This window comes from Calonectris borealis, chromosome 2 (genome assembly GCF_964195595.1).
Source record: "Calonectris borealis chromosome 2, bCalBor7.hap1.2, whole genome shotgun sequence".
Classification (NCBI taxonomy): domain Eukaryota; kingdom Metazoa; phylum Chordata; class Aves; order Procellariiformes; family Procellariidae; genus Calonectris; species Calonectris borealis.
This window is the reverse complement of record NC_134313.1, coordinates 33,742,853-33,767,170: the sequence shown is the minus strand read 5'-3', so window position 1 is coordinate 33,767,170 and position 24,318 is coordinate 33,742,853. Positions and strand designations below refer to the sequence as shown.

Here is a 24,318-nt window from a genome sequence, read left to right as displayed (position 1 = left end):
TGGAGCCTCACCCTGTTCCAGTGCGGTGTGAATTAGTCCATGGCAAATGGTAGGGCTGTGTTTCCACCCCTGGGGCAGTCGGTTCCAGGTGGACTGGACGCCCCTCCAAGTGAAAGCAAACTGTGGCCTGCACTCTGCTGCCAAAGGGATGGAGAAGAAGGCATTAGCAATGTCAGTGGTGGCGTACCACTTGGCTGCCTTTGATTCCAGTATTGGAGTTCTAGCATGTCCGGCACGGCAGCACTCAGTGGCGGCGTGACTTCGTTCAGGCCACGGTAGTCTACTGTTAGTCTCCACTCTCTGTTAGACTTTCGCACTGGCCATATGGGACTGTTAAAGGGTGAGCGAGTCTTGCTGATCTCTCCTTGTCTCTCCAGTCGACGAATCAGCTCATGGATGGGGATCAGGGAGTCTCGGTTGGTGCGGTATTGCCGCCGGTGCACTGTTGTGGTAGCGACTGGTACCTGTTGTTCTTCAACCCTCAGCAACCCCACAACAGAAGAGTCCTCCGAGAGACCAGGCAAGGTGGACGGCTGTTTAATTTCCTCCGTCTCCAGGGCAGCTATACCAAAAGCCCACCGATACCCTTTTGGGTCCTTAAAATACCCTCTTCTGAGGTAGTCTATGCCAAGGATGCACGGAGCCTCTGGGCCAGTCACAATGGGGTGCTTCTGCCACTCATTCCCGGTTAGGCTCACTTCGGCCTCCAATACAGTTAACTCTTGGGATCCCCCTGTCACTCCAGAAATACAAATGGGTTCTGCCCCTTTATAGTTTGATGGCATCAGGGTACACTGCGCACCGGTGTCTACGAGAGCCTTATACTCCTGTGGATCTGATGTGCCAGGCCATCGAATCCACACAGTCCAGTAAACCCGGTTGTCCCTTTCCTCCACCTGGCCGGAGGCAGGGCCCCTCTAGTTCTGGTCATAGTATCCATCTCTCACTTCTTGCAAACGTGAGTTAAGAATTTCTTCATCGCAATTACAATCCAAAGTAAGATCAGCCTTTCTACTCTGTCTGGGGAACTGTTCACTGGAAACTGGACCGCTGTGAGACAGGTTTTTCCTGACAACTGGAGCAGCATTTTTCCTGGGAGAACCCCCTTGTGTGATTGTTTTTCCTTGCAACTCACGTACACGTGCCTCTAGGATGAAGGTCGGTTTTCCATCCCACTGCCTCATGTCCTCTCCATGGTCACGCAGGTAGAACCACAGGGTGCCCCGTGGTGTGTACTTTCTATATCCTCTCTCTTGAGCAGAAAAACGCTGACTCCTAATGGCTGAGATACTGGTCCATACAGGTGGAGAATAGGACATACCCTCTTTGAGTTGCTGGCCCTCCCGGGACAGCTTCTCCACAGCCGAGACAAGGGAGGAGGAGACAGTTTCTTTGAAATCCCGAAGTCTGCTATCTAAGACATCCACTCTTGGTGCTTCTTCCTCTGCCCAGGACAGTACTGCCAACAAACTGGCATACAATGCTGGTGCGCTCCGTACCAACTTCCACCACATGGGTCGCGTGCACTGGACATCATCTGGATCTTTGGGTGTTTGGTTGTTGTCCAGGTCACTATAAACCACCTCCAGCACGCCTAGTTCTCTCAGGTACTGGATACCTCTCTCCACAGTGGTCCACTTGCCTAGGCAATATGTAACATCTTCCTTGAAGGGATACCTTTCCTTCACGTCTGACAGCAGTCGCCTCCAGAGGCTGAGGACCTGTGTCCCTTTTCCAATTGCTTTTTCAATACTCCCTTCCCTAGCAAGGGATCCCAGCTGTTTGGCCTCCTTCCCCTCTAATTCCAGGCTACTGGCCCCATTATCCCAGCATCGGAGCAGCCAGGTAACAATATGCTCGCCTGGACGACGGCTGAAATCTTTCCGCATATCTCGCAACTCATTCAGGAATAAGGATCGGTGGTTTCCGTCTCATTTATGAGTTCTTCTTCTTCCTCCTCCCCTCCTCGTGATGGCCCTGCTCTTTCATCATCCTTTTCTAAACTACCTGACTTCCGCTTCAAAGATTTCTTCTTCTGTACAGGAGCTACGGATACCAGCGACGGTTGGTCCTCTGGTTCAGCTGTAGTACCCGTCGCGAGGGTTTGGGTAGCTGCAGTGCCTGTCGCAGGGGTTGGAGTACTTGTAGTGACTGTTGCCGGGGTTTGAGTGGCTGCAGTGCTTGTCGCACTGGTTGGAGTAACTGCAGTGACTGTTGGCGGAGTTTGAGTAGCTGCAGTGCCTGTTGTGGGGGTTGAAGTAACTGTAGTGACTGTTGCCGGGGTCTGAGTAGCCATAGTGGTTGTCGTGGGGGTTGAAGTAGCTACAGTGCCTGTTGTGGGGGTTTGAATAGTCACCGTGTCTGTTGCTGGGGTTGATCTCTGGACGGTATTCCTGAATAGTTGTTTAACTCTAAACAAGGCCTGAACCACATTCAGGAGACATAGCAATATGAACATGCTTGTTTGAACATCCCAAGGATATTCAAAATTCTCAGGGAATATTGTGGACGTCTTCATGAAGAGGATAGAAGAAAAAGGAGTTTCTGAAGATATGGAGGGGAAGGTGAACAAGTGGGAGAAAGTGTCCCATCCTGTCTCCCCCCTAAATTCATCCTCTGAGGTGAAGATGTAAAAAGTGTAATTATTAATAGTTTCCAAAAGATAGCTCCCGAAGAACAGGAATGATGACAGTGCTGAGTACAGGCTCGTGACCAATAATTTTATCATAACATAAAGCCAGGTCACACAGTATTGCAAAGCAATGACCTTAATCCATTTCCCCAAGATGACCAACCCCACATAAAAACTGATAATATAGATATAGACAGCCAATAAGGTGCTATATACCACAACTCCAAGAACAGATCCAACAACTCTGAAAGCAAATAAACCAACATTGTGAACATCGAGTACTAAACTGATATAACGAATGCTTATAACAAATTTGTTTTAACCCGTTCGGGTCAGATGTGTCGTTATCTCAACCCTTCGAGCCCCACGTTGGGCGCCAAAAAGGACTGTCGTGGTTTAACCTGGCAGGCAGCCAAATACCACGCAGCCGCTCACTCACTCCCCCCACCCCCTCAGCGGGACGGGGAGAGAATCGGAAGGGTAAGAGTGAGAAAAACTCGTGGGTTGACATAAAGACAGTTTAATAGAACAGAAAAGGGAAAATAATAATGATAACGATAAAATATACAAAATGAGTGATGCACAATGCAATTGCTCACCACCCGCGCTGACCGATAACCAAGTAGCGATCGGTACTTCCTGGATCACGCCTACCGTTCATATACTGAGTATGACGTCACATGGTATGGAATACCCCATTGGCCAGCTGGGCTGGCTGTCCTGATTATGTTCCCTCCCATCTCGTGTACCTAGCTCAGTCAGTAGGCATGGGAGCTGTCCTTGGACTAGGAGGGCACTTAGCAACAACTGAAAACATCAGTGTGTTGTCAACATTCTCCTCATACTAAATCCAAAACACAGCACTAGGAAGAAATTTAACCCTATCCCAGCTGAAACCAGGACACTGAGATTCCATGATATTCCTCATGCTGGCTTCCTCTTTATTCTAGTTCACCATGAACCATTCCAATCAGATAGCAGGAGGGAAAAAAAAAACCTAACAAAAAAAAGCCACAACAAAAACCTAAGTAGCTGCTGAATGAAACCTATCATAAAGCCAACATCTCTTTTGCTCAGCACAAAGCTGAAGAGATGGAACTGGAAGGAAACATATAACCAGCCAGGAAAGGTTTACTCCTGCATCTAGCTAAAGAACTACAGCTGTAAACACCTGTTTGATGATGTGGAGTGAGATTTGAATATTCTCTTCCAGGGGCCTTCCTTGATCTGTCTTTCTAAACACCAGAAATTCTTCCTTCTCATTATAAACTACAGAGCACCTAACTCATTCTTGCTGTTCGAAATGTGCAACATTATCTTGCTCACAGGGGTTAGTCACCGCTTTCTGCTTTCTCATAATCTCTTGCAACAACAGTGCTAAAATTCTTTTTACTAATTTAAATACCTAAGTTGTTTTCCCTTGACACCTTCCCATAAATTCCATGTATTTCTAAATCATGGTTTTGCCCTACTCATATTCCTTCTTTGCTGTGGCCAAATAAATAAATACATACATAAATGAAAGTGGCAGGGAGGTAGGCGTGGTGGTGATACCCTGCAAGGTTTTCATCCCTTCGCCCATTCCTGCAGAGCAGTTTATTGTTGTCCCATTTGTAATTTCAGGAGAGACTGGAGAAGGTTCTCAAATGGAAGGAACAAATCAAAGAGCACAAGTCACTGCGTTTAGCAGTTAGTCTTTGCATGTAAGTGGTGACTCAGGAAATTTGGCAACAAGAATCAGGCAGGCAGGATATTTATTAAGAGAAGCAATCAGAAAAACCCCACAACTTCATAATCACTCAATTTAAATTTCTGCTCTGGATCTAACCTTGGTCTTTTCGCCAAGATAGGCCTGAAACTGCTTGATTTGCTTCAAGATTTAAGTTGTAGGCTGCTGCTTCAGTCATTTAAGCTGACTGAACTTCCAGTTTTGTAGTAGCTAATATTGCAGCTGTGTGTTTTTCTTTTAATTCCCACTGACCTTTCCTTGCCACGTGGTTATTAGGAACTAAATCTTGGCTTTCAACTGTTCTTCAGTCTCAGAGACAAATTTAGTGCTCAGTCTCCTGGGACTTCTTTCAGTAGAAGTGATTTCCACAGAAGTCCTTACAATACTGGTTAAATTCTCTTATTTGCAGTATGATATTGGGAAATCTGTTTCCCGTTCCTATTACATAAAAGAGATATGGGTTGGGTTTGGGTTTTTTTTTCAGTATTTGGAGTTAAAGTTGCAATGTCTTGCATCAAGAACTAAAGAGAATATGTGAAAGTCTCAATCACAGTTTTACAAAGATAACTACTCCTACCTCAAGAAGTCTCTTCACCATAAATAGATGGGGGGTCGGAGGGGGTATATTCCAGGAAAGCATAACAGTACTTTTGCTTTGCTCTTAACCTCTTCCCTCACCATTAGCAGTAGGGTACACTGGGTTTCATGGATTCAGTACAGCAGATCTTATTCCAGTCAAAGGAGATCTATAGAGTTCTTTGAAGCACATCCCACCATTTTTTCAGGTCTTTGTTCTGAATACCAAAAATTTTTCAGAGTAGTCCCACAGAAAATTTCTTTTAGCACAGATGAAACAATATAAGTTAGCTTACTCTGAACCCGGAAACAACAGGCTGACTTAGCTAAAGATTTCCCAAAGCAGATACCTGGTATGGAAATGTTTACCTAAACTGGCCAGGTTACAAGCAACTAAGAAATAGATATTTTATAATGGGAAGTCCCAAGCAGCTGGAGGTTACATTACCAGCTGTGCTTTTAATGACTAGCTGTGAAAAAAAGCTAAAAAAGGAATAATGATACCCAAAAAGTCAACAGCCCAATTCCATAGAAGACAAATATTTTATTATCAAAGGAGTTATAATATCAAAGTAAGAAATTGCAAAGGAGTTATAAACAACTATAAAAATACTTATATTTATCCAAAATTAAATATGAACACTTTATTAGTTAAATGCCAATATATTATTCTCTGAAAATATTCACACATTTTAAGTCACGTTTGTCTAACATATTAAACATGTTAATATAAAATAATTGCATATAAGAAATCACAATCTGAAGGCAAGAAATTCTAGCTCCTCCTGCAGCTAACTCTGGGATAACCAAATACATAAGGCTAGTGCTGTTTCCAGTCAGCTGAACAAACTTACATTCAGGCATCTCCTTTTTCGCCTTCCATCGCTGTCTTGCCTCTACTTCAGCCAGCAGAAGTGTGCTACATCTCTCAAAAATCGGTACCCTTCCTAAGTTTTTCAAAAAGTTAACCTTTTCCCTATTTTTCCAAACCAAAATCAGTTTGCAGACCCATTAGATACCCATGCTGAAAACATTATTGCATCAGCAGAACAGACCCAAGATCTGCTGCTTGTTTGCTAAATTGTTCCTTTTGGTCCTTGATGCATTTTACGTAGATATAAAGAAACTAGCTACTTTTCCAGACTGTTTTCTTCACCTGCGGCTTGTAAGATGTTTTTATAAATTGTAGTAGACATGCAAGTAGATTGCTTTCATATGACAGTATTGTAAAGTTACTCGAAAGATCAGAAAATTCAAAGTAGTTTCCAGAGCATGAAGGTGGGACACAGCCTTCTGCAGCGTTCTTTGTTTCAAACGCTGGTCTTTTATTTCCACTTCTTGGACTTCAACAGCTTGGTTTAGCCGTTTCTATTTATTCTGTCTCCAGGAACAAGGTACAGTAACTTTCCATCAGAATTCTGGCATAAAGTGTTCATATAAACGAGCAGAGTTACTTGAAGAATGCATATAAAATGCAAAGATACCAAGTAATGCCACTTCGAAAGAAAAGAGCAGGATTCACCTGGAATCACCTGGAAATTATTTTTTCAAATTTATTCCAGCAGGATCGAAGGCTAGATATATTTTCTTTCAGTTCACAAAATTCTTGGTTACATTTCTTTTTGGACTGTTCACCTGTTTCTGTATCTTCTTTATTATGTGTATTTACCTGCGTGCAAACCTGAAAAAGAGTAGTCTGTATTGTTAATTCAGCAATGCTTATTCTTTTCATATAGTCTTCTTTTAAAACAAACGGATTCCATTACATCTCAATAAATAATGGATGTACCTTACATGGTAATTAAGCCAGAAAGCTGGGCTACTCACAGAACGTGCCGTGGCGGTACACCGCCTGCGTCGCTCTGATGTTCTCCCTCTGAGCACAGCCCTGCTGCACCCCTGCCCGCTGGACTGGGAGAATGCGGCTTTAACGCACAGCCAAATATGGACAGCTGAAACGAGTGTGTGCAACTGAGAACACGAACATCCTCTGTCAGTGGTTTAAAATTTATCCTCCATTATTTGAAGGACTGGAAAAATAAAGCCAATTAAATTGTGAGCCAAACTTCAAAAGATATGACTACAAGTGTGGTACCTTAAGGCTGGTGGAACAAGACAGACCTGTTCCCAGGGGTTGGTGCCATGGCCTAGTGTTCAGGATCTCACCCAGAGACACCAAGACCATGGTTCTTGTCCATATTCAATGACTGATCATGATTTTTACCAAATTGCTTTAATTGGTCTTTAAATAAAACCAGGCATCCACAAGGTTAGGCAGGAGTTTCAAGGGTGACACTCTCTGACTTCTATGACTTAACTGGGATACCTCTTATGGTAAGGCAAATGTTGGATTCACCACAGGTGGCTAAACAAAATATTGACACCAACATTACTTTGAAGATCTAGTCCTAGAATATAAGAGTTTCTCCATTTCAAGGAGAAAAAGAATGAGTTAAACGCACCCTTCAATCCAACTATTTAAGCCAATCATAAAGAATTATATCCTTTGGTGCCTATGGGGAGGCTTTTTCATGCGGTCAATATTTATGTGTTCAGTAGGTAACTGTGAGCCACACTGAAAAGAACGCTCTTCCTTTGTTATGGTAGTCTGTAGATCATTGCAGTAGATTTGAGTGACACATCGAAGAGCAGATTCTGCCAATGACTAAAAATCCAAATATTTTCATATCTCACTGTTCTTGTTCAGTTTGAGATATTCTGGTTAAAATAAAGATCAAAGGGATAAGGAAAGGAGAGAAACTCCCACTAATTGTTGAAACAAACCAGATTAAACACTAATCTTAGGGTAGAACCCCAATGAGAAGTAACAACTATGATTTTATACACTAGAGAAGTTAAAGGCCACCTTCACACAAGTGCGGTCTTTGTCTTTTACTGGAGAATTAACTCGGGTATTTCAGTACTGAAGCAGAGTATGTATCTTCACTATAGACTTCCAGATCATTGTCTTAGCCTTTGCACTGGGCTTAATGTCTATTGCAAGAAGTATGCTACACAGAGCAAAATTTGTCATGTGTATAATATGTGCATGATAGTTGTACCTTTGAGAGCTAGATATGGTAGTCTGTGTTGAAGAGCTCTAAGGAATAAGTCACATACCTCCAATAAACTGTAGACCATCGCTACCACTCACCTTTTCTTTTTTATGTCGTTCACATTTGCACTGTAGAACCTGTAATGTCCCACATGAAACTAATGCTGCTTTCCATCTAAAGTCTTTGCTGATTTTTTGCTTATGAAAGAACCTGAGCATGTTGCATGCCATACTCTGTAGTGATTCTATTTCCTGTGAAGAGAGCAAGAAAAATATGTCCTGAAAAGTCTGTGCACCATTAATTCTTTATAATGTTAGTTTGTCTTAAAAAAAAAAAAGCTCCACTAGTTACCATTAGTTTCTTTTGCTTTCATAGTGCCAATCTTTTCCAGTAAAACACATGACTAATCTGACCTACCTGCCATCTCTTCAAAATATTTAACGTATCAATTTGTAGTAGTAATAATCATAGCGTAAGGATGTTAGGGAGAAATCATAGCCGTAATGAAATCAGCTGCTGCAGTTAGGAAAACAGTGAATGATTTTTGGAGTCTGTCTTTTTACCAAGTCATGATGAAATTTGCAGGAACGGCTGACAATTGTGCTGTCATTTGAGATCTGCCCAAACTATTACGTTTAAAGCTTTCAGACCTGAAGTGAAAAGCTTAGCTAATATTTTCTGTAGAAAAATGAAAACAGATGTTGCAAAATTTTTATGTTTACTTACATGGCAAAATAAAATAAGTTTTCTGTACTATTTTGGATTAAAAATATAAAAGAATCTTTACAGGAGAAAAAAAATAGCATTTCTTGGATATGGAATTGCTTAATATTTTAATTTTTAAAATATCAATTTACTTGACAAATTGTGTGATTGCAAATTAAAAAAAAATATCATGATTTGACTACTAAAAGGTAATATTACTCTCTATCACGGTATGTTATTCAGGGACTGGACTGCACAAAGATTTTGTATCTGATTTTGTATTCTCTAAAGTAAATTCTTAGAAGTTAAACTTTACCTGAGTATCATTGCAGAAAAACACTTTGCTATTTTCATGTTTTTTATTCTTGCAGCACCTGTCACGATACTCTGCAGACATATTTACCTGTAAAATATCATATATGTTTAAACATGGAAGTACTTTCAATCAAGTGAGCCAAGTTTCTCACTAACAGCTGGCAATGTCAACACTAAATTGTTCTGCAGCATCTCCTCAGGTGTCGCAGGGTCAGTGTACAATTCTGAGCTTTTCCTTGGCAAGCAGACAAAGAAAACCCCAATCCAGCTACAATTTCTAAAGGTATTCATAGAATCACATAGAATCACAGAATGGTGGAGGTTGGAAGGGATCTCTGGAGGTCAGCTGGTCCCACTCCCCTGCTCAAGCAGGGCCACCTACAGCAGGTCGCCCAGGACCATGTCCAGGCAGCTTTTGAGTATCTCCAGGGAGAGAGACTCCACAACCTCCCTGAACAACCTGTGCCAGTGCTCAGGCACCCCCACACTGAAAAAGTGTTTCCTGATGGTTCAGAGGGAACCTCCTGTGTTTCAGCGTGTGCCCATTGCCTCTGGACACCACTGAGAAGAGCCTGGCTCTGTCCTCTTTGCACCCTCTCTTCAGGTATTTCTACACATTGATGAGATCCCCCTGAGCCTTCACTTCTCCAGGCTAAACAGTCCCAGCTCTCTCAGCCTTTCCTCACAGGAGACGTGCTCCAGTCCCTTCATCATCTTCATGGCCCTTTGCTGGGTTCTCTCCAGTAGCTCTGTATTTCTCTCGTACTGGGGAGCCCAAAACTGTACACAAATCTATTCATTTTAAACCTTCATATTCTATCAAATTACTTGGTTCTTTGGCATTTTAAACCATACAGGAATATTTAAATCTCACACAGACATCAAATACAATGTTTGTCAATGTTTGTCTCAATAAATACATGCCCCAGGCATCTAAACAGATTGTAACACTCACTTTGCATATGCACTAACAGAAAATGACCTAAGCAATATCACTTGCTCCCTTTGCGTGACCATAATCTTTTATCAATGGTTTGGGTTTTTTTCTTCTACTTTCACGCTTGTCATCGAGATGACAACTGAACCCAACTCAACAAAATTCCTTCGCTTTCTTCTTCAGCCTGTATCCAGATAACCTAATGCAACCAGAAGGGCTTTAAAAAAGGCAGCTCATGACGATATTGTGTTAGACCTCCTCACTTAGGCATGCATATGAACTCATTAGACAACTTAATTCTCAAAGTTTTTCTGCATATTTTTTGTAACGTTGCCTCTATTTCAGAAGTTTAGCCAAGATGAACAGAACTTCATCCAGCAAGTGCTTTCAAAACCAAGAGTTTAAGGAGTCAAATATTCACTGACAAAAAAAAACCCAAAAACATTTGGAAGATAATGCACACCTCTGCTTGTACCACAACAGAATGAAGGTTTGCTACAGTCACACAGCACCAAGATTTAAAAATAAATAAATATATAAACAAATAATGCTAAAACCTACATATCTGTGGCTTCATTTGCTAACTGCTAAGGGATTTACCCATTTTCACTGACTTCCTCAGATCATCTTTAGTATAATGTGCAGTAACCATTTCTGAAGGCAGTTTATTGGCTGTGACTAAAGCAACCGAAAGGAAATCCTGGCCTCAGATAACTGAAAATCAGATTAACTCACAGAGGTCTAGCATATAACCCACTAGTCATCTCCATAACTGCCTCCAAACATCAGGCTGAGGGACTGAAAGTTACTGACTTTGGCTCTGCAATTGCCGGAAAGTGCATAGTGGGCAGTTGCTACCACCCAAACAGCGCGGTCCCTAATATTTGCTGTTAAGTTACAGTGACAAGACTATACACTGATTTTACAGAGAAGGCAAATGAATCTCTCTTAAACTGGGAAAAATAAAGACAGGAAAATGAAGAAACTTGCACAGTAGCTGCTTGTGCATGCCCATTCTAGGAAGTAAAAACTTCAGAGTTCAGTACATGCCCATTACCTTTCACAAACATTAATTCATTAAGGTTTATTTATTTAATTGGATAACAGTTTTAGTTCTCATACAGTCTCCTAAAAAACTCTATCTGTCTCCTAAAAAACTCTATAATATTTACTACAATAAAAAAGATAAAGACTTTCAAAATGTATCTGGAAGAATGGCATTGCTCCATTCTAATCCTTGGTGGCTCCCTGGGGCACTGAGTGCATCAAGCTTCATCCTGCAACTGGGCAGTGGCAAGGCACTGCCACCTCCAGCCCCGGGCAACCCCCCAGCTTCCCTGACCCTGCAGCTCCAGCAGAGCTGGGATGCGCCTCATGGCTCTCCACCACAGGAAGACAGCAGGATCTGCCTCCCACAGGCTGTTATTCCTGTCATATTGTTTCCTCTTATAGGTCAGCTATTTTATAACTGCTCACCAAGAGGGTTTATTTTTGTTCTCTAGGAAACACTTGTCTTCGTCAAAAATAAGATGAAAAACTAAAGGGGCTACTTATCCGTTCTAAGATGGCCACGCACATTTTCCCCACCTTTGGTGCCTTGTTCGGGATAAGGTCATTTATCTATGCAGAAGTACCTTTCTCTCTTCATAATCTCAACAAACACAACATGATCAGAATGTTTTTGAAGATTAAATGATCGTTCCCCGAGCCTAAAGGTATTTTGTTTCCAGGTGAGGGCTGATGTGTCTTGGTAGAGGAAGGTTGGAAACCACTGACATAATGCTCTGAAGGATGGTGGTGGATAGTAAGTGTAAAGAAATACAATGGCTCCTGATTTCACCTTTGGAAAAGCACTGTATAGCACTTGTATTTCATGCAAACAGATCTTGATTTAAGACTGCAACAGAACGGTGAGTTCTCGTTTAGTCACAAACTGTCAGAAAAATCCCATTTTCGTAGAAATGCCTCTGCTAATCCAACTATGGAGAGTGCTTTCTCCCATGAAAATGTTCTTGACATATGAATTTAATTGTTAATAATTCATGATGAAGAGTTGGAAGGTAGGTTTTTGGGCATGGATTGGTAAACTGTTATGATACTGTTTTGCAAAGCTGTAATAAATCTAGCTGATAAAGTCATAATGGAGGAGATTTACTACCAAGAAAGTTAAGTTTTTCTCTGCTGCCATCTAGAAAAGTTGATTCTTTGTTGGCTAAACAAGATATATTAATAGATAAAATACAAAGAAACTTATTGTTGTATGAATTTTGTGCCTCTATGCATTTTTATTCAATGGATAACATAAAACTTCAGTCAAGAAGTCTACAATTAGAGACTAAATTACAGGTTGTGTAATGCTTTCTTCTCTTGATAAGAAGATATAAACAGAAGCAGTCATGAAATTACTTCAGAAAAGAGTACTTTTTAATGTAATATATTATACTATTAAGGGCTAAATGGTACATATATCTAACTACATGGTGCACAGGCACAAATACCTGTATCACAGTATTTGTACAAGCAAATAGGCAGCATCCACAGATTTCACAGATTTTAAAGAGACTGAATTGTCGCACCCCCCTCAAATAAAGCCACCATTCCAGAATAATGTGCGATTTTAAATTGGTCTTTTATTGTACGTTAACATTAGAGCTTTTTTATTATTATTATTTGCTATCATCTGAAAATAATCAACACTTTTTGAAAGCCCAAGAGCTATTACCTACCAGCTCATCGATGTCGTAGCTTAGTATATTCTCATACTTCACACGGATTTCAGTTGTTTTATTTCCCATTGCACAACTAGATGAATTCACTGGAGACAGAACAAGGAGCAGTGGCAGAACCCGAAAGATAGATCTAAAAAAGGCTGGATTACAAGAAGAGCAGTTAAGTACATATTAAATGCCATAGAGTGTATGCTGTATTAACAAATACATTCTGTAATCTGTTTAAATAGTTTAAAAGGGATCTTTGTGCAACCAAATGACTTGTACCTTGAGGGAAGGATTCAGCACCAGATTAAGACACTATTTGAGTGTCTAAACTCCCTCATACTCAAGGATGATTTAGCCAGCATGGTTAAGAGCCTACAGCTATTGAGCTGACCAGCCACTTGGTGCCTGCTTGGGCTGAATTCATCTCCAGGCTTCACTGCAAGCGCTGACGAGGTCTCTCCATTGACCATAATTGGGCCGTAACTGCCTAGTACATATGTAGACAAGTAAGTGTTTTAGTCAAATAGGTGTAGACATTCAAGTGTCTTAATCTGCAGCTGAATCTCATCCTAACTGTCCATTTTTCATATGATATAGTCTACAAATGCCCATGAACCCATCTTTACGTCAAGTGTGTTTAAACACATTTTCAGGCTGACCAAATGTACAAATCCATACTAGTGGCCATAACATGAGTTAGGTGGCAGAACACCCTTCTCTGCAAGATTTTTGCAATCTTTTGGAGCAAATCTCACTGCCCCTCACTTTGTTTCTCCCTTCAGTGGACCATCTTGCTTTGCTCAGACCCCTGGTCTTATGGCCTTGCATGACATCCAGGAAAATATGAGTGCTGTGAGGATGGGCAGAGAGAAAAGATCAAAATATCAAAAGAGCCTGAAGGGACTGACAGGGTAACTGGAGGCTGCAGGTGACTGGCCTGATGCTGGGAATGAGGGAGACTGGGTACAGAACAATATCGGGATTAGGAAACTCATAATTTGATTCTGGCCTACAGCTAGATTGGCTAGGATGATGCTTAAATTGAAGGGTTTGGGAAAAAACAGAGCTAGAAATTTAGGTTGGAGGATTAGCAAAGATCACAGCAGGTTCCTGGACTAGTATGAGTTGTTTCTATCCATCTCTGCTACTCAGTAAGAACAACAATCATATACAAGTAACTATGGGGTTGCAGGCAGGAAAGGCAGAAGGGATGCCCTGACCCTGGCTGCTACTTTCCTTCCTCTCCGGCGAGGATGGGAGCATTGGGTACAGCCAGTCCAGCACTCAGAGATGGGCGTCTCTGGACTTGGGTGTCACTAGTAAATCCCAGCCTCAAGAGAGAAATCTTGAATAACTAAGAAGAAAGCAATGACACTTGACCATAATCTTTACTGAGCCACTTAACCTCTGTGATGCAAGAACCACAGTCACACCATGCGCTCATCTGCCATTCAGAGAAACACAGCCCCTCACAGCCCATCCCAGCCGACTCCCAGCACACCCCGCTGCTTCAAAGCAGAATGCATACCACTTTTCCTGACTACCAAAGCCTTTTTTTGTGATAGATTAGTTGTGAACATGCTGTTATGTACACCTCTGTCCTAGAAACAGGACTGGAAAATTTTTACCTGTAAAAGCTCAATTCCAAAATTCTCCTTGTGACAAGCTGCCAGCCAAATTTTAATGGGAAATTTGATGGCCTGAAAACCAGATTTTCTAACCTTTTCATATACTGATCAACAAAGGTCTATTAATATCTCAAAAAATCTAGCCTGAAGAGCTAAATGGATCCTAAATGGATCCTACATGTAGTAAATACAAAAACTAGGTAAGGCAAATCTATTATGATCTTCAAGCTCCAAGACACCTGATCTCCACTGAGCTTTACCTTTGTAAATCTCTATGCTAACTATATATATGCCAAGCGAATTACCGTTTTGTAGGACTGAGATTTAATATTTTAAAAGACGTTTACAAAAAAATGCAAGAACTCAATTACAGGACAATATTTTTCCAATATACCATTGCACCTCTTGATTCCCGTGCAAAAAAAAGAACTGTAATGCTTGTTTCTAAATAACAGTGATACCAAGCAACTTGGATATGCAGCTTCAAAAACTTGCTTCAAAAGACACAAATAACAATCTTCTAAATTAAAATCAATCTAACAGATTTCATCACTTAAAACATCTTAACAAGTGGAGATAATAGGCAAAAACTGCAAAGTCACTTTTTATTTTTACTTTCTCTGTATTATACAGATTGTGAATCTTTTTTACATGAGGAAATTACAGAATCAAAGCAGATAATTCTGAAAGAGATGTTGCACACTCATGAAGTCCCTTGACCCATCGCAGGATCGCGATGAAACCTGTTCAGCCATTCCCAAATGAGTTCTCTGGAACCCACCAGGTGAATGTCATAAAAAGTTTCAGGAGTTTTGGACTGAGAATTGAAAGGATTTTTTTTAAAGAGAGGTAACTTCAAAAGAAGCGGAACTGAAAGTGCTCCATACAACCAGCACTTCAAAAGAAAAGAGAGCGTGTATTACTGGTAATACCCCATCCTTTCAGTAAACTCCCAAAAACTCGTAAGTCGTGTCTGGAAAGCCCCAAAAAATTCTCCCAGAAAAGCCAGGAAAAGTTAGTATTCCAGTATTTCCAAATATAAAAAAGCCCCTCTTGGTTTTTTTAATTAAAAAAACCCTCTTGTTCATGCAGCCTGGAAGTGGCACTCCAGGCGCACCCGCGCCTGAGGCGCGTTCCTGGCCGGACCCCGCGGGCTCCCCGCAGCAGCCTGCCTGCGGGGCCACCCGGCCCCCCCAAAACACCCGCATCTCCGCGGGCGGCACCCTCTGCCCCCTGCCCCGGCCGCCCAGACCCGCTCCGCAGCCCGTGGTCCCCGCGGGGAGCGCCTAACAACGAGGTTTTCTCCCTCTGCCTCGCTGAACCCGCGCAAAGGCTCCGCGGGTCGCTCCTGCCGCCCTCCGGGCGAGGAGAGGGGGCTCCGCCGGCCTCAGGGCGAGGCGCCCCCGGCGCTGCGCGGCACCTGCTCCGGGCGCGCCCCGCGGGGCGGCAGATGCCCGCGGTGCAGCGCGGAGCGGCGCGGAGCAACGCTCCCACGCAGCTCCCCCGCCCCGCACCGTCCCGCTGCCTCCGCCACTCCCGGGCCCCGTTTCCTGGCAGCGGGCGGGATGGGAACCGGGCGCTTTTACTTTCATTCTAAGGGGAAAATGAAAAAAAAAAGCAAACCCGGGAATTTCCCCGGCCGTCACCGCGGGTTTAAAAGGGCACCGGGCGGCACTGCGCCGCCACAGCAGGCGAGGCGGCGGGTCCGGCAGCGCGGAGACAGCGGAGCCGGTGAGGAGTTCGCGCGGCCGGGGGCGCGGAGCGGCGCGGAGCGGCGCACCCCAGCCCAGCCCGGGCGCAGGTGGAGCGGGGCGCCCCGCGGGGCTCTGGCCGCCGCCGCCTGCGGAGCGGCGCGGTGCGGTGCGGTGCGGTGCGGTGCGCGCTCCTTACCATGGAACATGGTCCGCGGGGGGGGGTGGCAGGGAGCTGCGCCGGCGGCTCCGCGCTCATGGTGGCGGCGCCGTCTCGCCCATGGCGCCCGCGGAGCGCCGCGCCGGGGGGGCAGAGGAGCCGCGGCGGCCGGGCGGGGCTCAGCAGCCCCCTGCCGCCCGCCTGCCGGGGGGGGGCGCGGCGCTGTCAGGCGCGGCTGCGGGACGGCCGGGCTTTGCGTTTCCCATGGGGCTTCCGCCGGCGGCAGGTACTTTCACTTTCTGCTCCGCCGGCAGCTGCGCTGCTCCCCGCCGCGGCGCCGGGCTCCGCGGCCTCAGCGCGGCGAGGCGGGCGCGGGCGGCTGGCCGGCCGCCGGGGGAGGAGGCATCCCCGCTCCGCCACGGGGGAGGTCGGCAAGCGTCCCGGGCCGGGCAGAGAGGACCGGCGGCGGGCAGGGGCCGGGAGCGGGGCCGGGCGCGCCCGGAGGAGGGGGAGAAGCGGCGGGCGCCGTCGGATCCCCGCGGGCGGCCCGGAGCGGCTGTGGCGGGGCCGTGCCGTGCCGGCGGGGGTTACATAGAGCCCCGGCTACACGCCCAGTGCCGTGTGCGCGGCCAGGGAGGGACGGATGGACCTTGGCAGTGCGCGTGGAAAGAGCCGCTCATCCGCGGGGAGAAAAAAAAAAAAAAAGAAAAAAAAAGAGGAAAAAAAAAAGGATAAAAAAAATTAAACCAACCGTGTTCTGGAGTCGCTTTTTTGGAGGAGAGAGACTTGGTTTCTGAGCTGCTTCGCAGTGCCCGATCGCTCGCTCAGCTGTCTCTGGGTGGGTGGTGGGAGACAGGACTGCCAAGGGCAAGGGTTGCCCCAGGCTGCTGGCATCAGGTCAAAAGTGCAAGGTGGATGATTTTCTGCAGACTTCGCCCCCCCCTCCCCTCCCTCAATAGCTCATCTTGAGAAATCTGGGAGGATTAAGAAAAGACGGTGTATGGCTCAGGAAGGTGTTTTAGTGTAGAAGAAGCTCAAGCTGTAAAAGACACAGCTGTAGCCAGGTGTGTTTTTGTAGTAAATTCAGAATGCAAAAATTGATGCTTTGGTGCGGGAGAAAAGGCTTGGAATAAAATAGGGTATGAAATGTCTTTGTAGCATCCCCTTCACATCTCCCCCCCAACACACTTTTTGAATTTTGAGTTCTACATCACTTTTCCTGCTCTGCATGAGCATAGAGAGCTGATTCCATAACCCCTTCTCATAAGGGTGCTTATTTAAGCGGGGAATAGATACTGGGCTGTGAATATCAAGGAGCAAATATATGGAGTTGGCTACGGTGTAGACGGCTCAGAATGGTTTCCTCACGTTCTCTCGTACTGGAATTGTGCCACTTCATTCACATACAAGGAGATATTTAGCCCTTTTGGACTTGTCTCTGGACTACACTCTGCTTTGGATTGGGTGTACATTTCTCATGAGTTTTTCTTTGGAAAAAATTTAATCAATCCTTCTTCAGAAGTATTCTGACAAGATTCAAGAGTGTGGGTGTTTTCCCCCCCTTCAGCTTTGAGCAGGTTGACTTTAGTAATAATTTCACATCACTACCATACTGTTTGGGCAAGGGACAGTGATCGGTATCAACACAGCTCCATGCAAAGAGCAAGGACCTGTCCTTGCTTGTTCCCTTAATGTGTGCCAGGCTGGATGTGACGGATGGCTCAGGTCTTGAATTCGGACAAGGATTTTGCCTTCCTAATAGCTACATGATCTAGTTGTTAGATCTAGTTCATAGATGTGTCTTAAGTTGTCACTCTTTTTTTCATTTATTGTCGTCTTTTCCCTCTTCTGCTAAATATCGTCTGAAAACATCCCTCCGTGCACATTTCAATTTGCTGGTGTGTGCAGGTCAGAGAATGCCACGGGACTCTTTGTTTTTGGGAGGAATAGTACCTGGTGTAACGCAAGCAAATTTATGAGTACTTGTTTCTAGAGTCTGGCACTTAGAGACTGGCACTTTCAAAACTCAAATGTTTTGAAGAAGCTGCACTATAAAGCTCCAGCCATGCAAAACCATATCCACAAGATCAACTTTCCTTCTAGGCAAGTAGTTCTTCCAATTTCTTATCATAGTACATGTGTGCTCACAAAATGAGGTATTTTATGCACATGCTAGTAAATTGTCAGAGTGTAAAATATAAAGGAAAACTTCTTTAGCTGCTTTGGTTATGCTAGTTTTCTGGCTGAAACATCAGGAAGATATTAATTGCTTCAATTTAAATTTTTAAAAAATAGTGTGATTGATGGAAACAGTGTAGTAGCTTTACGCATTAATGGGAACATGACTCTGAAAGGTGATGCTGGAGTGTTAATAGGAGTTTTGCTCTTTTCTTCGGTGGTGGCAGGGTTTTGTCTGCTGTTTTTTGAGAAGATGAAGAGTCTGTCCGTTGAATGTATGTGGAACTTCTTCTTTAGTCGAAGTGACAAATAGATGGTGTTATCTGTATTTTGGCCCTAATCACGTACTTAGATCCCAATCAATCCCTGTTATGTGACTAACCCTGGACTGTGGCACACACTTACGATATAGATGTTATTTGATGTATTTCTGTGTGGAGGGAGCTTAAATATTCAAGCTTTGACTGTAACTTTTATGTGTTTTTTAAAATATTTTGAATCATCATATGCACTTTGTTTTCAAAATACTTCTTTGAGTGATTTAGCAATGATTTCTTCTGAGAAGATCACCTGCAGAAAGATCAAATGCAAGTCTTCAGAAGACTGTTCAGCAGATGTAATCGCCTATTTTTTAAAGAAAGAACAGACACCAACCAGTTGAAATATTAAAAGAAAGATTTTAAGACCGATTATATGAATATCATCTTAGCAGCCCATTTTAATCAAGAACTCATGAAAGGATTCTTGAAGGTATAAAAGTTTACCCCACCTGAGAGTCACCTAGTCTAAATGACTGATATCGGTTTGCCCGTTTTGCGAAATGCAGGTGGTGCCGAGCTGTAAATAGAGAGCTCTCCCTCTGGAGTTGAATTAAGCTGCGGCTTGACTGTGGCTGTGGGTAAAACCTTCGGGGAGAGAATAAAACTGAAAATATTTCTGTAGAATTTCCCACGCGTTAGGTCCCACTTCTCTTTAATACCTTGACAATTTATAGGGCTGTCTGTTTTAATAAGATACAGATTAGCTTTACTATGAAAATAATTTGACTAAGTAAAATTACAAGTAAGTGACTTCTGGCAAGATGCAGTCTAATGCAGGGCGTTAGTGCAAATGTGTGCAGTTTTCTCTTTCGCACTGCTTTCAAAAATAACTTTTAAAACAGTAAAAGAAGGTACTGCAAATTGCATAGCTAACAACTGAAAGGCACCAGTAATTTTATCTGTTCGTGGACAAATGTATTTCGTGATTCTGTTCAGTACATTTTCCGAGGATAGTTTCTCTAAACAAGTTTAAATTTAAAGATCCAATTGTCTCCTGACCTGGTCAAATTTATTCTTAGAAAAGGAGCTATTTTGGCATTACATATTAACCTCCACTGGAAGACCAATATTCCTGGATAGTTACATGATTGCAAAGCACATGATTTCTTGTTAAGATTCAGTTCTCGAAAGAGACTGAAGTACTTCTGGGAATGTTGCTGTCTTTCTGCAGCTGTTGCTTGTCAGCTTGAAAAGATCTTTGCTCATGACTTTAGATTTGACTTTAGGCTGTTTGCAAACTTACAGTACCATTAGTGAATGATTGTAATATTGGATAAAATTAGTTGAAAAGTTTTATTTTTTTAATTTTATTTTGGAGTAAAACGTACGTGCTGCAATCGTCACAAACTGGTGGAACTCAGGAAAGCGTGGCCACTGGTATTGATGTTCTTTTAAGAATATTTTTAAGAATAAATGTGTTTGGTACTTAAATTAATCTCATCTAACTATGGGGGACGGGGAGAAGAGGAGACATATTCCCTCCTACCCCACCCTCCAAAAAAAACCAAAACCACATGAGGATCCCTACTTAACTGGGATTTGGAGTTAAGTTTATTGTGTACCCAAAACTCCCACTGATATGCGGGTCTGGGAAGTTCTAATCTTCTGTCACATTTAAGCAAGACCAAGGGACCTAATTTTGCCGTTGCACCAGAACATCCATTTTATTGAATTACCGTTGCTACTTTTTCTGCACAAATCATTTGTTCTGTCATTGGGACGTGTGCTGAAAAAAACTGAACTGACTGATACACTGTTTTTTATTGCAGAATTATATCTTACATTCACTCAAATGTAATGTATATATCTCACTTTTTGGTGAGAATTCAAGGTAATTTCCCCAATGGAGCTTAGGAAAGAAAAAAAAATCTGGAAAACTATTAAGATAAGAATTGTGGAAGCATGGGAAGCTCACAGGAAATTTTTGTTATCAAGCTGTGGAAAAGCTTATTCCTTCAATAGAAAGCGCTAATTATTTTATCTTCCTGTCTTGCAGTACAGGAAGATGCCAATAAAGATTTTATCAAAAGCAACATGCCAAATAAAGGGATTCTGATAAACCACCACTGGGAAGGGGGAGTTTCCTAAGAGCAGCACTACCAGTGCTGAGGAGATGGTGTGGTGTAAGGCAGTGGTAGTGGGAATCTTCCTGGGAGCTTCTCACTCCTGTCTGCCAGGGGCCCTACCCACGTTCCCAGCCATGAATCCATCCCAGAGCCGGGTGCGTAAGTCAGGCTTTGCCCGTGCTGGTCCGGCGGCGTGAGGAGGCCAGTACCCCTCTGGGCTTCCAGCCTGCGGGTTAGCACCCTCCACCCGAGGCGCAAGGAACAGCCCTGGCCACCACCTTGTGGGCTCTCACTGCCCCTCCTGTTACAGCTCTTCTTCCTGCTGTTGAATTACTGTAACTGAGATTTGATTGCAGGTGGGAAGCGGGGTGCTAGTTCAGTTCACCGAGGAGAAGGCTCGGTTTCAGAAATGCGCTCTGAAACATCTATCTTTAAATGAAGCGGAGCAGCCTCGACACTTTCTCCAAGAGCCCCAGTCCCTGCTCACCCGGTGGTGCAGCAGACTGCACGCGAGCCCGGCGATCGCTGGGCATCGAGCGCAGGATGCGGCCCTCCTCCTCCCGGCGATGCTGCGGGCGAGGCGTTCGGCAGGCACCTGAGGAGCGTCCGTCGGGCACGAGAACCGTTTCTGGTTTCCGTTGTTGGGGCCCAGGGGTGTGCCCGCCGTCCAGCCCTTACCGTGCCCATGGGTGGCTCAGCTGCTTTACGTCAGCTCTGTGGCAATGAAAGACTTCCGTGGGGTTGTCCTCTTCACCCCGTGGCGGTTTCCGAGCCAGTTGTTGTCTGTTTCGGTGGCTCGGACAAGGCTCCTGAATGTGGGTGAAATTAATATTTCAGCTGGGACAAATTATAAAAATCCTGCTTCTGCTTTAGTGAGCCACAGAAGAAAGAAGAGGCTGGGGCGGGGGGGGGAGGGTTTCTGTCCATGCATTTTCTCTTGCCTTTCCTACTTTAAAAAGTGCAGTTTTGGGGACAGGGGAGGTTTGGTAGCAGCAATGGTCTTTGCAGATACTCACACGTATTGAAATTATGAAAATGTCATTGCATTTCAGGGTCTTGGAGGTTCATTTGGTTTTGGTGTTGTGCTTTTAAGAGTGTTTTTCCAAAATTATAATCAAATATATTTTATGATTTGTGTGAACTTACGTCTCTCCTCTCCTCTCCTCTCCTCTCCTCTCCTCTCTCCTCTCCTCTCCTCTCCTCTCCTTGTCTCTCCATTTCTTTCCTTGCCTTCATTGCCCATTATTTATCTTGAGAAAACATGGTTGGTGAGTAATACCCATGGCAAACTATCCCTGAAATATTACTCAATTTCTTTCTTTTCCTTTTTTCTTTTTTCTTTTTTTTAATTTTCTTTTTTTTAAGAGAACTGTGAGTCTTCTTCCTGATTTTAAAGGAGGCAGAGGCTCACCCTGTAAAGAGACAACAGCTTCAGTGGAGCCACTGCTGGGGAGTAAAATTAAGTAACTGCAATTTTGTAGAGCCTGAGTCTTCCCAAGGAATAGGCTTCAGGTCTTAAATCTTGGAAATATATTGCAGGGTAATAATGGTTATTTCTTCTTTGCTTTGGATGTATATTAAAAAATGTACGTGTCCCATTACAACCAATCTGATGAAGGGTTTAGGTATGTTACTAAATTTATTGAAAGACTTTTTTTTTCCATCAGAAAGATATTTTTTTTTTTGTAAATCCCTTCTCTGAATAAACGCTTATTTTAGGAAAGGATATTCTGTGTCTTTCATACATAACAAAAAGCTGACTAATATCTGCAAGTGTGAAAACAAACTTCAGTGTGATGACTTCTGTGAACTTCACAGTATTTTTCTTTTGCTAACCATGCATTCCCAGTTTTGACAACTTTTACTTGTCTTGTTTGGTCCAGCAACGTGTTTAAATCCATGCACTTAAAAATTCTTATGAAGTGCGCTCTTTGCTACCAAAAAGCTGCATTTATTGTGTGGTAGTAAACTATCTTGAAGGGGATGTCTGTTCTTAAGATTGATTTAAAAAAAAAAAAAAAGATCGATACAAATAAATTGTTTAAAACGGAGATCACATTGTAAATGTGGACTTCGTGGGCCTGATCCTGCAAGCATGTGCCTGCTTAGCCCTGATTTTAGCATGCCTAACTTACATGCTTATTTTTAAGCAAAAGATTAGTTTGCAGACTTGAAGCTCAGCTGAAAATAGAGCATCTCCACTTCGAAGCTTTGACTTACTTCTGACATTTATTTTGCTGCGGTCTGGAGTTACCCTAAAATAATTCCAAATGCATCTCTGTCTTTGAAGATCCCGTCACCCAAAGGTGCCTTTCTCCCTTGTTTGCAGTGAGTGTGAGATCCGTGCGTGGTTAGAGCGGGAGGGGGCGGTTAAGAAGGAAGCAGAATTACAATCAAAATATAGTGCACTAATGCAGTTTATCCGATAAACATCACTTGGCAAATCAAAAGAGTTGGTGCATGCTGAGACTTGAATTTCTTTTTTTTACAGAGAAAATACACGTAAATATTACATGAAGACCTAGCAAATGTATTTCATAAGAACAGTGTGCAGGTACTGTGTTTTTTGTTTTATCATAACCCTTTTAAAGGGCTGACTTTGGAGCACTGAATGGATACGCGTGTGCTTGTTCTGTGGTGTTTGAGCCTTTCAGTGTCTTTGATTTATGTTCTCTCCTTCAGCAGAGGTAACCACACCAGCTCCCAAAGATGGCAAGTGACCTGAAATGAAAATGTGTGAAGAGCTATAAATTGTTCTAATCTCTAAAAATGGACCAAATAACGATGTAAACTCAAACTAAGAGGAAGAAATGAGTGAACAATAGTAGCTTTTTTAATTCTTTTAAATGATATTCAGAAATTGTTCTCAAAATATTCAACAGTTACATTTTTCAAAACAGTGGTGAAGGACCAAAGCTAAACTCTTTCCCTCACACCACAATTACTACTGTCTAATAAATCAGTCTTTAGTAAGTTGTTGTGATTTCAGAAACATATTCTAGAATGCTCCACTTTGCATTGAAGATCTGAGTCTCTTTCAAGGTAGATTGCTATAAGAAAGGCATTTAATTTGAAGGAACAACAGCAATAGCAGATGCAGCTAATGAAGGTTAGTAAATTGATAGTAAAGGTTTCCTGAGTCAGCAGGTTTTAGCCCCTTCCTTTCTAGAATTATAGAAGAAATACATGGTACATCTCTTATTTCTTATCCCTGGCTTATTTGTTTGATTTCTGGGCCATAGAGTTTTGGAAGGAAAAACAACTTGCTAGTAATTCACAGGCTATTTCACAGGCAGAGTTCCATTTTGCTACCTGTTTTATTTGATGTGTTTTTGTATGGGCCGTGAGAAGCTGTGGCATTTTCAGTGTGTGTCACACCCAATGTTGTCTGTTATCTTGTCTGACCCAGATGATACAATTTAGTGCTTTTTTCTGTGTATGCTTAAGATTAGGGCACGGCTGTGAGCAAGGCAGCTGAAGATGTGTCTAGGTAAGACTGCGTCACTGGGACGCATTTAAGGAGATGAATGGGGGTTGCAGTAGGGAGACATGGGCCTCCTTGGGAGTGCTAGTCCATTACTGGCAAGCTGGTCTCCTAAATTAGGAGT

At 43.3% G+C, this 24,318-nt stretch overlaps 1 protein-coding gene across 1 annotated transcript; it reads right to left on the bottom strand.

Annotated features, from left to right (window-relative positions):
* Positions 1-5,509: 5,509 nt before the first annotated feature.
* Positions 5,510-16,195, bottom strand: IL7 (interleukin 7). Its single transcript, XM_075141607.1, has 5 exons — positions 16,186-16,195; positions 12,677-12,819; positions 9,015-9,101; positions 8,092-8,244; positions 5,510-6,618 (listed from the first exon to the last, which is right to left on the bottom strand). Exons 1-5 carry the CDS (start codon positions 16,193-16,195, stop codon positions 6,466-6,468), a joined length of 546 nt encoding a protein of 181 aa, XP_074997708.1. The 3' UTR covers positions 5,510-6,465.
* Positions 16,196-24,318: the final 8,123 nt, after the last annotated feature.